General features: G+C 35.0%; 1 protein-coding gene and 1 long non-coding RNA gene across 5 annotated transcripts; both read left to right on the top strand.

Moving 5' to 3' along the window:
• Positions 1-759: 759 nt before the first annotated feature.
• LOC134201414 (uncharacterized) lies at positions 760-1,905 on the top strand. Its single transcript, XR_009976697.1, has 2 exons — positions 760-1,636; positions 1,860-1,905. It is a non-coding gene; the product is annotated as an uncharacterized LOC134201414 (long non-coding RNA).
• Positions 1,906-2,424: 519 nt separating this feature from the next.
• Positions 2,425-14,025, top strand: LOC101736021 (ATP-dependent DNA/RNA helicase DHX36). Of its 4 annotated transcripts, none has more exons than XM_038021432.2 (13): positions 2,425-2,567; positions 2,694-2,845; positions 3,605-4,432; positions 4,718-4,887; positions 6,273-6,435; positions 6,513-6,801; positions 7,072-7,534; positions 8,824-9,054; positions 10,172-10,350; positions 10,468-10,792; positions 11,372-11,640; positions 12,207-12,384; positions 12,883-14,025. In XM_038021432.2, the coding sequence occupies exons 1-13, from the start codon at positions 2,531-2,533 to the stop codon at positions 12,998-13,000; spliced, it is 3,402 nt and encodes a 1,133-aa protein (XP_037877360.2). In that variant the 5' UTR covers positions 2,425-2,530; the 3' UTR covers positions 13,001-14,025. The 4 variants fall into 4 exon arrangements, with proteins under 4 accessions (XP_037877360.2, XP_037877355.2, XP_062532080.1 ...); XM_038021427.2 differs by having other exon boundaries at positions 12,204-12,384; XM_062676096.1 differs by having other exon boundaries at positions 2,475-2,845.
• Positions 14,026-14,418: the final 393 nt, after the last annotated feature.

Below are 14,418 nucleotides of genomic sequence, written 5' to 3'. Positions count from 1 at the left end.
ATTAACCGCAATTTTCGGGTAAATAGGGATTACACCTATTTTTGCATTTTTTGCTTATACTGGAATGCTAGTTGCATAATTTTAAATTAGACAACAAAGATGCCCCTAAGACTCAATCATTTTGATCCTTATATAGCATTATATACATCAACAACTACCTTAAAATTGCTCATAAAGTTGGAATTTGTCCCTAATCGCCCCATTTTACGGTACATAGGTAGGTATGTAATCCTACACTGACTTTATTTGATTTTTTTATGGGATTTTTTGACCTGGTAATTAAGACTTTTAGGTATGCCTTATTTTAACTTATATTCATAGTTTTATGAAAAATGATAATATTATGGAGTAAAATTAAATGAAATGAAATGAAATGAAGATGATTAATTTGAAACATTAATCAACTGGGATGAAATTTAATAAAATGAGATGAGATGGTATTTAATAATAAGAATGTTGCTGCAATAATGCATGAAAAGAGGGGCTACGACATGGCGACAGTTGGAAGGAGGATGTCGCATATTTGATCCTGACAGGAGTATTAACAAGCTAATGGATTCCAAACAACTTCATGAAAATGTTACCCAACTTAAAGACGAAGAATTTTAAGTTTAAGTTTTTTTATTTTTTTTATTTAGAATTTAATTTAAAAAAATAATTTTATAAAATAACATTTGTCTCTTGAATTAATGGTGGTTTCTTTGTTATTTTTATTATTTTATTGTTTAATCAAGGAAAAATTCATGTTTTTACGTTGTACCATGACATGGGGTAAATTGGGATCCTGGGGTAAATTGGGACAAACCTGCGGAAGATTCTCAAAGTACCTGTAGCACGGAATCTACCTAATTTTGTTTATGTTAATATTTATCAATGTATAGAAGAAAAACCAAGTTAATTATGGAAGTACTAAATATGAGTTAAGTTGGTCCCAAAAATTCGTCAAATTAAATTGAAAATAGTGGTTGAAAAGTGCGTTTTAAAACAGCTTAAAGAACTTTTAAAAAAAGTAATATTATCGTTGTTTTTTCAATAAGATTACAGTTTATATAAGTTTTTAATACACCTGGAAATACCACAACAAACGGTAAGTTGCAATATACTTATTTTAAATACAATATTTCGACAAAATAAAAAATGTATATTTTTTCCTTTCTTTTTGGGGAAAATTGGGACGTATGTAGGGTAATTGGGAACGAGACTGGAAAAATTAGGGACGAGAAAACACAAAATTGGAACGCCAAAAGACAAAATAGGGATGGCTTGTTAGGGTTGTCACTGATATCTTATAATAGATTTTTTAGCCTATACTATCACTTAATTGCGTGATGTAAAGAAGGTTAATGTGTTTATCAGTTAGTTTATGTAAGTATTATAGGTAAAAGAAAAGTATATATATAATTACTTTTTTTTCGCGACATTTACCTTGTAATATCTGCCCGGTCGTATGTTCTTTATAGCAATAAAAAAAATTAAAAGTTAAAAGAACTCAAACGAATCAAAACTTTTGTTATTTCAGAATCTATTCACGAGTCGAATCATGATTTTGTTAACATTCAAAACGCACACACAAATAAAAACAGGCCTCAGATTTTAAATGTAACATTAATTAAAAATCCGAGATATCCAATTATGAGTGAGTGAATTAATTGAGTTTAGTTATTTAGCTTAGAAAGAATTTCTTTTATTTTTGTTATTATTGGCAGTAATCAGATAAAGCTGTTTTTTTATCTTATTCACCTGATATCTTACTCTTGCTCAAAGATTATTTTGAAAATGTTGATTAAATAAAATTGTATTATTGCATTTCCAGTCCTTTTGTTTTCTATTTTTTATTCTATTTTATCATTTTGTTTCAGAGTTGTGATTTTTAAGGAAATTAAATAATAATTTTCTAAAATATAACATGCACATACTTTTTTTGATCATTGTATTGTTGATTATCATTCACGTCACATCGCTTCGGAATAGAAACCAGCTTAATTTACACTATGTTGTGTATTGTGCTTAAATTATGGATTGTATTCATCATTTCGGTCCATATAAATAATTATATGGCACCTACCTATATATCGCAGTACTGCGAGCTGACAACCCTTACAAATATCCCAATTTAACCCTTAACCGTGTCAATTTACCCCGGACGCTGGGTAAATTGGGACGGCCATTATTTTACCGATTATTTCTTTAAAATGAATAATTAAAATTATGTAACGGTTTTTATCACCTAGGTACGTTCAAGACTCAACTTATTTCTTTGGTTGAGCAGTGACTATTTAATTGGAACTATTTTAAAATTCAATCTGAAGGTCGATTTTGTCCCTATTTACCCCATTGTACGGTAACACGACAGCAAAAAAAAAGTATTATAGATTTTTAGTATTTCTCGTTCTCTTTTAGTAGAATTCAGTAGATTTTAACCTCCACAAGGAATAGATTCGTCAAATAAAATCTGGTCACACTGACCTATACTCTAATTCACTCTATTATACATTGAGGTTGCAAGAAGTAAGCAGGATAATGAGCTCTAATGCATAAAAAACATTTAATTTTCCACGGAATTATAAGTTAGTTTCAATAAAATTACATTAGTTTATTTCAAAGCGAAAAATATATACCAACACCATTTTAAACATATAAACAATACATATCCCATACATTTGAAATTTGAACCCACAAAACTTATCTTACAGATATTTTTTTTAAAATGCCTCGGAGATATAATTCTTTTGATAGGTTTGATAGGCCACGACCACCGAAATCGGGTCTAAGAGGCAAAGAAATTGGAATGTATTATAAAGCTTTAAGTATTGAAAAAGGAAAGAAAAATAAGAAAAACAATGTGGTAAGGGAATTATGAGATTAATTGATAAAGTATTTGACTGTTCTAAATATTAAAAATTAATTTAAAAAATCACCCTCTAATAATAAGCCGAACTAAAGAAAGCTGTTCATAGGCAGGATATTAGGCCAAAGTAATAAAATTAATATTTTGTCATTGGTTATTGATACACTTGCAAATTATGAAGTTGAAAGGATTTCTTGAATTTTATGAAAATATCATTAAATGAATATATTTGCTTGAAAGTGCTATTTAAAATTAAATAATAGCTTAAATACTATCCTTTATTCAACAATTTATTTTTTCTTATAAAACAAACCCTGAAGCAAAACATATTATTGTGAACAAATTGAATTAATAATATGACATTGTGTATGTGTTAACCCAGTAGATATTAACCCAGTAGATAAATTCTATTAAATAAATTAATTCTTATTTAAACATGAAGCTTATATGCCAAAATTTTTTTGGATTGGCATTGACATACACTGAACTGCGAAACATAAGATGTGATATTTAGTAGTCCAATGTATGTGATAGCAAGTTCGCAAAGCTCTTAAACATGAACATATGAATGCCAAATTTGCCAAAATTGGAACAGTAATTTTATAATTCACATAAAAGCAGTTTTTAACATTATTTTATTTTAAGCTTTTCCTGGTGTCTATTTGTGGATTAGAGATTCCAAGTCTGTCAAGGTTCATATATGAACTTGATATTATGAAACTTTTATCTTTTTGAGTATCAGTTGGTTAATTTCAGATACGCTTCAAAATTCCACCAAGCATTGTCTCATCACTGTATAGTAATTTAGCATCAATAGAAAAGCTTGCTAAAGGACTGAACATTTGCATAAAACCAATAGAAAAATTGACTATTGCAGAAACACCAAAAGGCTTAAAACCTGAACTGTCATTACATGAAGCGATGTACATGAACACGAGTACAGCTGAAAACAAAAACAGTGTGCAGGCAAGTGATAATGAAAATCTATTTGAAGCAAAAACACCACTAACTGATTTTAAAAAGCTAGAAGATATTTCAATGATATCTGAAGATGCTGAATTACGTTCACCAAGCGATGTTGACAACAAATCAAATGGTATACCTGTTTTTGGAAGTATCCAAAAAGAAATAGATGCTACTGCAATATGTTCACCAGATAAAAAAAACAAAATTTTGGAAACTGATAATGATGTTTTAATGACCCCAGGGCCATCTAAGGATTTTATTTCAGTAAAGGATGAAACTGTGGAAATCAAATTAGAGAACCGTTTTTTATCACTTAGAAGTTCAGTTAACTATAAATATGGCTACGAAGATATCATAACTGGGACGTTTGATGAAAAATTAGATGAATGCTTGGCAAGAGGAATCAACATTAATATTAAGAATGAAGTAAATAATGATCTCAGTTTTGCAATGATAGAAGAATACAATGATATGTTGAGCAAAGATGGTTATAAATTGCACATGAAATTTCGTGACAAGCTACCTACATACCAAAAATATGAAGAGCTCTTAAACATGATCAACAATAATCAAGTTTTGGTCATAAGTGGAGAAACAGGATGTGGCAAATCGACACAGGTATAAAAATTGTAACCCATAGTAAAACAAGTTTTTCCAAACTGATCAAAGTTGACATAAGTGTCACTTACGATTCTTGCATTGCAAAACTCATGGGAAATAAGAGAATATTGACAGTAACAGTAATAGTTGACAATAAGAACATTAAAATTTGAAAAAAAATTTGTTTAAAAATTAAAACAGATTTAAATTTAATTAAAAATTATGTCACATCTACACTTATGCTACAGAAAATCATTTTAAAATCATAATTTGTAAAATACTAACAACATCTTACGTTTTCAGGTACCTCAAATAATTCTTGATGATGCCATTATTAACAAAAGAGGTGCAAATGTGAAGATTCTAGTAACTCAACCCAGGAGAATCGCAGCTTCATCATTAGCTATGAGAGTGGCTGAAGAGAGAAATGAGAAACTAGGGAATAGTGTGGGATATGCTGTTAGATTGGAGAAGTGAGAATACATCACTATTCTATATCAAGCCCTTATTTGTGCTGTATTATTTAGGCATTTTTCATATAGCTAATGCTGGATTAATTAGTAACAGAATTCAATGGCATTCTTGGTTATGAAAAAGTTTTTGATCCATAATTTGAATAGGTTGGCAAAACTCAGTTGGGCTTAGGCTTATTTGCTTTATTGAGTTTTTTTATTTTTATTGTTTAGTTGGGTGGCCGAGCTCACAGCCCACCTGGTGTTAAGGGATTACTGGCCCATAGACATCCACAGCGTAAATGCGACACCCATCTTGAGATATAAGTTCTAAGGTCTCAAGTATAGTTACAACGGCTGCCCCACCCATCAAACCGAAACGCATTACTGCTGCACGGCAGATATAGACAGGGTGGTGGTACCCACCCGCGCGGACTCACAAGAAGTCCTACCACCAGTAAAAGGTCCTAACAACAGTAAAATTATTTATGGTAACCTCCTGTTATATGTGTCATTTGATTATTTCCGCTCTAGGCAGGTAAAATAGTAATAAAAATAGTCTAGAAATATATTTTTGTTTAGATGGGTGAATGATTTCAAGACCCCTCTGCTGTAAAGTGGTACCGGAGCCCATACTATTACAACAGGAATGTCGCCACCCACCTCGAGACATGAGTTCTAAGTCTCTAAGATGAAATTGTCTGTACTGTATAAAAGTTTTCTCATCTTACAAACCGGAACCCAGGACTTTGCGCCAGAAGTAGACAGGATGGTGGTACCTAACTGTGAAGGCTCACAATACGCCCTATTATCGGTATCAGACGGTTCAGTACTATTTTAGGTCTACATCACACAGTTCAAGTTGGAACACAGATCATAACAGGACAAAAGTTAAAACAATTTGTGATAATAAAAAAGATTCAATTTTTTTTTTTGTATATTTGGTTGGATGGGCTCACGGCCCCCAGTCGAAGTGGTTACTGAAGCCCATAGACATCTACAATGTAAATGCCACCACCCACCTTGAGATATGAGTTCTAAGGTCTCAGTATAGTTACCACGGCTGCCCCACCCTTCAAACCGAAACGTTCCTACCCGTGCGGAATCACAAGAGATTCTACCACCAATAATTGCGCAAATTATAATTTTGCGGGTTTGATTTTTATTACACGATGTTCTTCCTTGATCGTGGAAGTTAATCGTGAACGACAAGTACGTATTTCGTTAGAAAAATTGGTACCCGCCTGCGGGATTCGAATTTCGAACATCGTTGCGTCAATAGATACGAATGCACCGGACGTCTTATCCTTTAGGCCATGACTATAGGTTATACTTTGAAGTACGTCCCCATAAATTCACCTATTTATTCTTTCATGTCTAAATAAGTCATTTTTTTAAACTTCCAGGGTTGATCCAAGGCCTCTAGGAAGCATTATGTTTTGTACCACAGGTATACTACTGACTGAACTTGAAGTTAATCAAAGTTTGTCTAACTATAGCCATATTATCCTCGATGAAGTGCATGAAAGGGACACACATATCGACTTGTCTATGTGTATGCTAAAAAAGGTTGTTTTAAATTTGGCAATTATATTGCGGTAAAAGTACTTAAAACAATTTGTGAGTTAATAATGCGTATATTTTAGGTACTGAATAAGCGAAAAGACTTGAAACTAATACTTATGAGTGCCACAATAAATGCTGAACATCTCACTTCCTACTTTGGTGACTGTCAAAGAATCCACATTGAAGGTATAGCATATCCTGTCCAAGATGTTTATTTAGAAGAGATATTGAAAATGACTGGATATAAGTTGCCACCCGCTGAAAACAAAAGAGCTGATAAGAGAAAGACTTGGCAAAATCACACGAAAAAGGCTAAAGCTATGGCAGCCTCTGAAATGGAAAAAGACATACAATATAAAGCAGAAATTGGTAAGTACCGGTGTCACTTGTACATTTCATAGAGTAGGCTAATTTTGATTAAATTAGATGGGCAACTGATGCAATGACCAATCAGAATAAAAAAATTCAGTAAGATTCTGGGGGGTAACTATACTACCTACTAACATATTTTTTTCCAAAGGCTTTAATGCCTCATTCATCTAGTACTATTTTCTAATTCCTTGTAGGCTTTCGCTTGTAAACCATTCTACTATATTAGAATCCTATATGTAATAAATTGCAATATTTAATTTTATACAGGACCATGGCTAGAAACCGTAAAAGGCAAAATCGGTTGGGATGTATGTACTACATTACTAGATGCAAGGATCGAAGATATTAATATTGATTTAATTGTAGAAGTTCTTAAATTAATTAGCAGTAAAGAACCCGGCGCCGTCCTGGTGTTTCTACCCGGAATCGGTGATATAACCAAGCTCATGTCCGTGATGGAGCAGAGTTGTGAATTTCCGAAATCGAAATTCGACGTATATCCTCTACATTCGCGACTACCTTCTTTGGAACAACACAAGATTTTCCAAAGACCACCGACCGGTATCCGAAAAATCATAATAGCTACGAATATCGCGGAAACATCAATTACAATCGATGATATTGTATACGTAATCGATTGCGGTAAGATTAAATACAGCGGACTAAGCATTGCGGACAACATATCGACATTGAAAACTGAGTGGATATCTCAGGCCAATTTGCGACAAAGGTATGATGATTAGTTCAAGTTTAAAAACTAATATAGTTCTTATCTATTTCCACAGCTTTCAACTAGTAACAGAAATACTATTTTAATGACTGATTTAAATAGAAACGGAAATTAAACAATTTGGTCATGAAGGTTTTAGAATTGTTTTTTTTTTTCTAATCTAAAGGCGGGAAATTCTTTCCGAAATTGAATAAACCAAAATATATTAAGGGACAGATTTGTTTGAAATGCAATCATAGATAGATTCATTTAACCCTTTTACCGCTGCTAGCCTTGTGGAATAGCAAAATGTCTCTAATTTTTTTTTGCATATTTTATAGTTAAACAAACTATTATTCAAAATAAATCTCGGCATACAATTTTGAGATTGTTCAAGAGTTGGACATAACATATGCTTGTATAGATATTTATCGTAGATATAGATATAGTGAGAAAAGATGTTCCTTCGTAATTTTTCGGAAAAGTTTAAATTTATCGTGCTCTCTCAAATAGCTTCAGTACCATAATAAAATAAAATAAAAATAATAATTTAATAAATAATAATAATTTCTCACTACATCTATATATACTCGTGGTATCTTTGTGTGCTATATTTTGGCCATTCACAATAAATAAATAAATAAATATTTACTAACAATCACGCCACGTTAACTGGTCCCGTGCTAAGTTCGTAAAGAACTTGTGTTACAGGTACCAGATGACTGAAATAAATGTACGATTTTTATTATACACATACGTATATTTAATATGCATCCATAACCCTGGAAAAGACATTTCTATATTTATCTATACAAATATCTTCCCTTGGCGGGATTCGAACCCGCGACCCCCTTGTGTAGTGACCATGTCACTTATCACTACACTCACGTCATTTCGGATCCTCCCGATCCACTAACGCTGCTTCTAGGTAGTTCAAGCACCGGTCACCGTTCTCGTCGAACCCGTCGCTTGCGATGAAGGGCTCGAGGAGCAAATTAACCCTCAGACACAGCCCACTGAGTTTCTCGCCGGATCTTTTCAATGGGTCGCGTTTCCGATCCGGTGGTAGATTCTGCGAAGCACGGATCTTGCTAGGGTTCGTGTTAGCAACGTCGTCAGGTTTGAGCCCCGTGAGCTCACCTACTAGTTAAGGTTACGCTGGAATAGCCTCTCAAGGCTACCAACTTAGGTAGGAAAAAAAAAACCACTACACCAAACGGCCGTTAAATCAATCAATCATCAATCTTATCGACAATCCATCCTATTTACGCATTTCGCGTAACCTTACCAATAGATTTACAATATCGCAGACGAGGCCGCGCCGGGCGATGCCAACCCGGCGTCTGTTATCACTTAGTTACATCGTTCCGAGCTGGGAAACTCGAACCGAGCCTAAAGCCTGAGATGCAGAGGAGTGACCTACTCGAGCCCGTGCTTGCCATAAAACGGCTTCGACTCGGAAAAGCTGCTGATGCTTTAAAGGATATGGCGGCTCCACCGGCAGAAGAAACTATTAAAGCTGCCGTTAAACATTTACAACAGTAAGTTCACTACTAGCTATTGAAGCCAGAAGCTAATTCCACTTAGTAAATAATCGGCGATTAGGTTGGCCGTTACAAATCAAGTGTGCCAGCATTTAGCAAATTGGTGGTGGTAGAACAAAATTTACTGGTGGTAGGAGCTCTTGTGAGTGCGCGCGGGTAGGTACCACCGCCTTGCCTATTTCTGCCGTAAAGCAGTAATGCGTTTCGGTTTAAAGGGTGGGGCAACCGTTGTAACTAAACTTGATACCTTAGAACTTATATCGGTGGGTGGCGCATTTACGTTGTGGATGTCTATGGGCTCCAGTAACCACTTAACATCAGGTGGGCTGTGAGCTCGTCCACCCATCTAAGCAATAAAAAATAAACAAATAAAATGCCTGTTTTCTTAGTTAATTTTCATAAGTCAGTAGTAAAAAATAGTGGTTAAAACGTATTATTTTTATTGGCAATAGCATCGTGATTGTTATTCAGTTTTTTTACTGCATTCGTTTATCGGGTATTCTGTGTTCTCCGAAGCCCGTACTTAACAAACGTGAATGCAACGCCACGCAACTTGATACATAAGACAAATCAAACAAAGTTTCGATTGTGTACCATAAGAGCTAGTCATATTTCTTGTTAAGTAAAAAAAATTAAACCTGCCTCTGCGAGATACAAATCTCGGTATAATCAAATCGTTCGCTACAGGTACACTTGGCGTTTTATCGTTTAGGTCACAATTTATTTTTTAACTTTGCAATACCAATTGTCAACAAATCTAAGATATAAATTATAGATAAAAAAATAAAAATGAATTGCTGTTCGTTAAAACTCGCTAAAACTCGAGAACGGCTGGACCGATTTGGCTAATTTGGTCTTGAATTATTTGTGGAAGTCCAGAGAAGGTTTAAAAGGTAGATAAATATGAAAATGCTCAGATATAATAAAAATAACAATTTTGTTTTCCCTTTGATGTGTCGTCCCCTGTCGGACAGATTCCTTTTGTTTGTTTTAATTTTATTTTATACAAAAGATTAGGTCTTTTATTTATCGATTGAGGCACTAGGAAGTCTGCCGGGTCGGCTAGTTATAGATAAAAAATAGATCCCCCTAAAAATATACTCGTAATTTTTAGATGTGGAGCCCTCAATGAATCAGAAATCTTAACACCTCTTGGTTGGCATTTGGCACGACTACCAGTTCACCCTGCGGCTGGTAAATTATTGCTGTTGGGAGCGCTGTTCGGTTGTTTGGACCGAGCCGCCAGCGTTGCCGCCGTTTGGGGCTTCAAAGACCCTTTTCAGTTAGTTATTGGTAAGTCGGGTTAAAGAAGTAATTGTTACTTGAGGACATATGGATCACACTAATTTCCAATTAATAATTGCTTAGACCATTATCGAAGGATTTAACCAAATATATTTTTGTTCACAGGAAAAGAAAAACAAATGGACCTAGCAAAAAAGGAATTAGCCCTAGGTGAGCCAAGTGACCACGTTGCGATATCCGAGGCAATTATACAATGGGAACAATGCCCCAGGCAACATCGTAATAATTTCGCATACAAAAACTTCCTTTCCATGAATACTCTGAAATTACTCTCTGAAATGAAGCATCAGCTGGCCGACAATTTGAGGCAGATGGGCTTTTTGAATACTGGCAACATCAAATCGGCTTGGGAAAATAGAAATGCTAATAATCTAAGCCTTTTTAAAGCTATAGTCGCTGCAGCGCTATACCCCAATATTGGTTCTGTGAGGTAAGTTACATATGAAACACAATTAACTTCGAGTGAAATTTTTGTTGTTGTTTTATGTTGCTATTTCTGTCGCTAAGTAATCATGCATTCTGGTAAAAAAATATGCTGTAGATAGCCAAACTTGCTCACGATCCCACCCTGTGTCAAGTGGTTTCTGGAATCAAGAAACAACAAAATATTAAGACGGCTTGGAGACATTAGGTTGATGATTCAATTGCCCTATATTGTCAGCTGCTTTACTTTACAAACAAGGGAAAAATATCATGATAAAAAAACTTCTTCAGCTATTTGAATCCGGTAAACATAATTGAAGTTCAATAAGAAACATCGAATTGTTGATGCTAATACCAAATAAATCGGACCTTAAATTACAAAGATAAATGTCGCATATTAAATAGCCAAAAAGCCTTTCAATCTTTGATATCATATTTATTAAGATAACTAGTCAAAATGCATACCTAATTATTTTAATAATAATAAAAATACAATTTAAATCCTAATAATTTAAGATTTGCGTAAATCTAATAAAAAAACTGCATCAGTTACATGCATAATTTCTTAATCAAATATCAATTTCAGGTGGACGAATCTTCATAACCGAAATCCACGTAAGACTCCCCGCATCAAGGTTTGGACTCCGGAAGACGGCTCGATCGCGCTGCACCCCAGCAGCGTCATGGCGAACAAACACAACGGCGGCCTCAACGCTCAGCCGATGTGTGCGAGCCCGGGCGCTAACTGGCTGGTGTACTGGTTGAAGCGGCGCTCGACCGATTTGTTCTTGTTTGACGTCACTCTGGTCTATACTCTGCCTCTGTTGTTTTTCGGTGAACTTCACGTGTCTCCAGGTAAACCACAACTCGGATTAAATGGTAATAATAATAATAAATAATTAGATGCAAACGGATTCCCCAGCGTTAAAAAAATTTTTTCCACAAAACCACAATATTTTTTTTTTTAATACATAGTTTTGTGGTTGGTAACTAAGACCTATAGGTCAAGTTTAATTTTAATTTTAATGTAAAGTTTTTTTATATGAAAAATTATATTATTGAATGAAATGAGATGAGATGAAATATAATCTCACAAAAATGGTGGTCATTTACTGAGACTTTTTCAGTGGACTTTTTGGAGGATCCCAAGAAGTTACGTTCAGCGGCTGTTTCATTTTTCCACATTTGTGCACTTTTACAGACACTGACACATTCACACACATTCACTGACATAGTTTCATCGCTTAAGCTTATTCTTTAGGCTTATTCTTAGGCTTATTCTTTAGGCAACGACGACTTCGAATGCAGTTAAGTGGCATTAACGTCGCCATATCTAAGGGCATGCTCTTTAAGCAGGCAGACTGTGAATTGGTCTTTCCACATATGTAAAGAAAAAAAAAATCTTCTAATTTTATCAGCAGCTGAAGACCCAGATGACTGTATCATATCGATAGAAAAGATATCTGTTTGTTGCAAGAAGGAAACTACACAATTGCTGTTTGAAATGCGGTCGTTATTAGACCACGTTTTAGCCGACAAGATCATGGCGTCTTCCGAACACTCCGTAAAAAATAATGCCTTTGAAGAACAGGTTCTGAAGTAAGTCGTTACACCGATTCTAATTCTTGTAAATCGGGTACTTCGTGTAATAGATTCGTGTCTATATATTGACTATATCGATAATTTTGTTTATTGCTTAGATGGCCCATAGACATCTGCAACGTAAATGCGCCACTCATCTTGAGATATAAGTTGAGGGCCCATTATAGTTACAACGGCTGCCCCACCCTTCGAACCGAAATGCATTACTGCTTCACGGCAGAAATAGGCAAGGCGGTGGTACCCACCCGCTCGGACTCACAAGAGGTCCTGCCACCAGTAAAAATTAGTTTGGTTGACACTAATATTCAACAACCAATTTAATTGAAATTGTTACAAGGTCAAAAGAAATTAGATATTTTTAAAATGAAAATTAAATGTATATATGTATGTATAAGGTTTCTAAGTTACTGTAAGACACAAATAAACGATATCTACAATACCTACAAATAATACGAATTATTGAGTATTTTAATCAAACGTTTTCATTGTTTTCAGTGCAGTGATAAAGCTTATTACAGCAGAGGACGAGGGCGCTGAATATTTGAACAGCGACGACGACAATTCCGAATCTGATCATTCAGAATACGAAACGAGCAGGAGGTGGTACCGTTAAGCTCCCTCGGTACCCATTGTACACCAACCTAACGTTTGTCGCCTCCCTCACGTGGACTACACTAAATATGGGCGTGAGCGAAAATGTGAGCTCATCATTAACATGAAAAGTAGTTTAAAAACGATTTCCACGTCGATTTTCGTTAAAATCGATTTTTATGACGTATGTAGGTAAAGGAAGCACTTGGTGGTAGTCAGTACCTTGCGATGCCATCCATGATCGAACACTGGAGGAACGTCACATGTGGTTGCGAACCTCAGCAGTGAGGGAACGAAAGGCAGACGAACATATACGGCTTATCTTTTTTTTATTGCTTAGATGGGTGGACGAGCTCACAGCCCACTTGGTGTTAAGTGGTTACTGGAGCCCATAGACATCTTTTTTTTATTGCCCTTGTAGGCAGACGAGCATACGGCCCGGCCCACCTGATGGTGAGGGGTTACCGTCGCCCATGGACTTCAGCAATACCAGGAGCTCAGCCAAGGGCTATCTACCGCTGAGTACTCTTTGCGAGTCTCGTTTGAAGAAGGACGCGTCACAGCGCTCGGTTCATTGAGTTTGGCATAAAAACGTAACAGACACTTTCGTATAATATCAGTATCGTAATATCGTATAATTTCAGTATGAAGTTAATATTAATTCTAATGTAGATTATAGTAAGGTAATAGCAAGGCTCGTGTGATTTGTTTTATTATTTCTTTCGTTTTTTTTTTTTGTGGATATAGGGACATAATATTACATTATGTTAGTAATAGTAATAGAAGGTGCAATGTTTATTAATAATCCTAGTAATCGGCAAATAATAAAGTACATTAATATGGTTTTCCATTATCACGAATTCAGTTTTTATTTTACAACTAAAAATTGCAAGTGTCTTGGTTATATTATTTGTTCCTCGCCGAATTGGATACCATTAAATAGATGTGATTTTAAGAAAAATATAATGTAAAAACGGTTTTCGTTCATCTTGCTATTTGTTTTTCTGTTTCGGAAAATAAATGAATCTTAAGGAAGAAATTCTTACATTTTGGAGTTTTATTACAAAAAGGGAAAAACGCGACCCCTTCCCGATCACCTTCTTCAGCCAATAAATACCCTGGGCCGGGAATATCTAGCTCCTCCCTGATGCCTACATGACATTTCGCCCACACATCGGTAAAAAGTAAAATGTTCCTTCGAAATCAGATGACAGGTGTCTTAAAACTTTCATATGACCTATACCAGTGCCTGCTCCAAATAGAGGCTCATCAGTCCTTTCAATACGGTTTTACAGGAAAGCCCCCGTTGCGCCGTAGCTCTTGAGAAATGACCTTCACGATGATCTAAATTTAAAACCGATACGTAAGTATCTTAAAGTAGTGTTATCGAGCAACACTTCCGGCCTCACATAATAAATTATTTACGAACTTAGGAAATAT

This window comes from Bombyx mori, chromosome 3 (genome assembly GCF_030269925.1).
Source record: "Bombyx mori chromosome 3, ASM3026992v2".
Classification (NCBI taxonomy): domain Eukaryota; kingdom Metazoa; phylum Arthropoda; class Insecta; order Lepidoptera; family Bombycidae; genus Bombyx; species Bombyx mori.
Note: the sequence above shows the minus strand (reverse complement) of the source record. Positions and strands in the feature narration are given on the sequence as shown.

Coding starts and splice junctions, on each gene's coding strand:
- LOC101736021 (XM_038021427.2), top strand. CDS start 2,531: ATGCATAAAAAACATTTAATTTTCCACGGAATTATAA. Junction 2,846..3,604: donor AAAATAAGAAAAACAATGTG/GTAAGGGAATTA, acceptor GGTTAATTTCAG/ATACGCTTCAAAATTCCACC. Junction 4,888..6,272: donor TATGCTGTTAGATTGGAGAA/GTGAGAATACAT, acceptor TTAAACTTCCAG/GGTTGATCCAAGGCCTCTAG.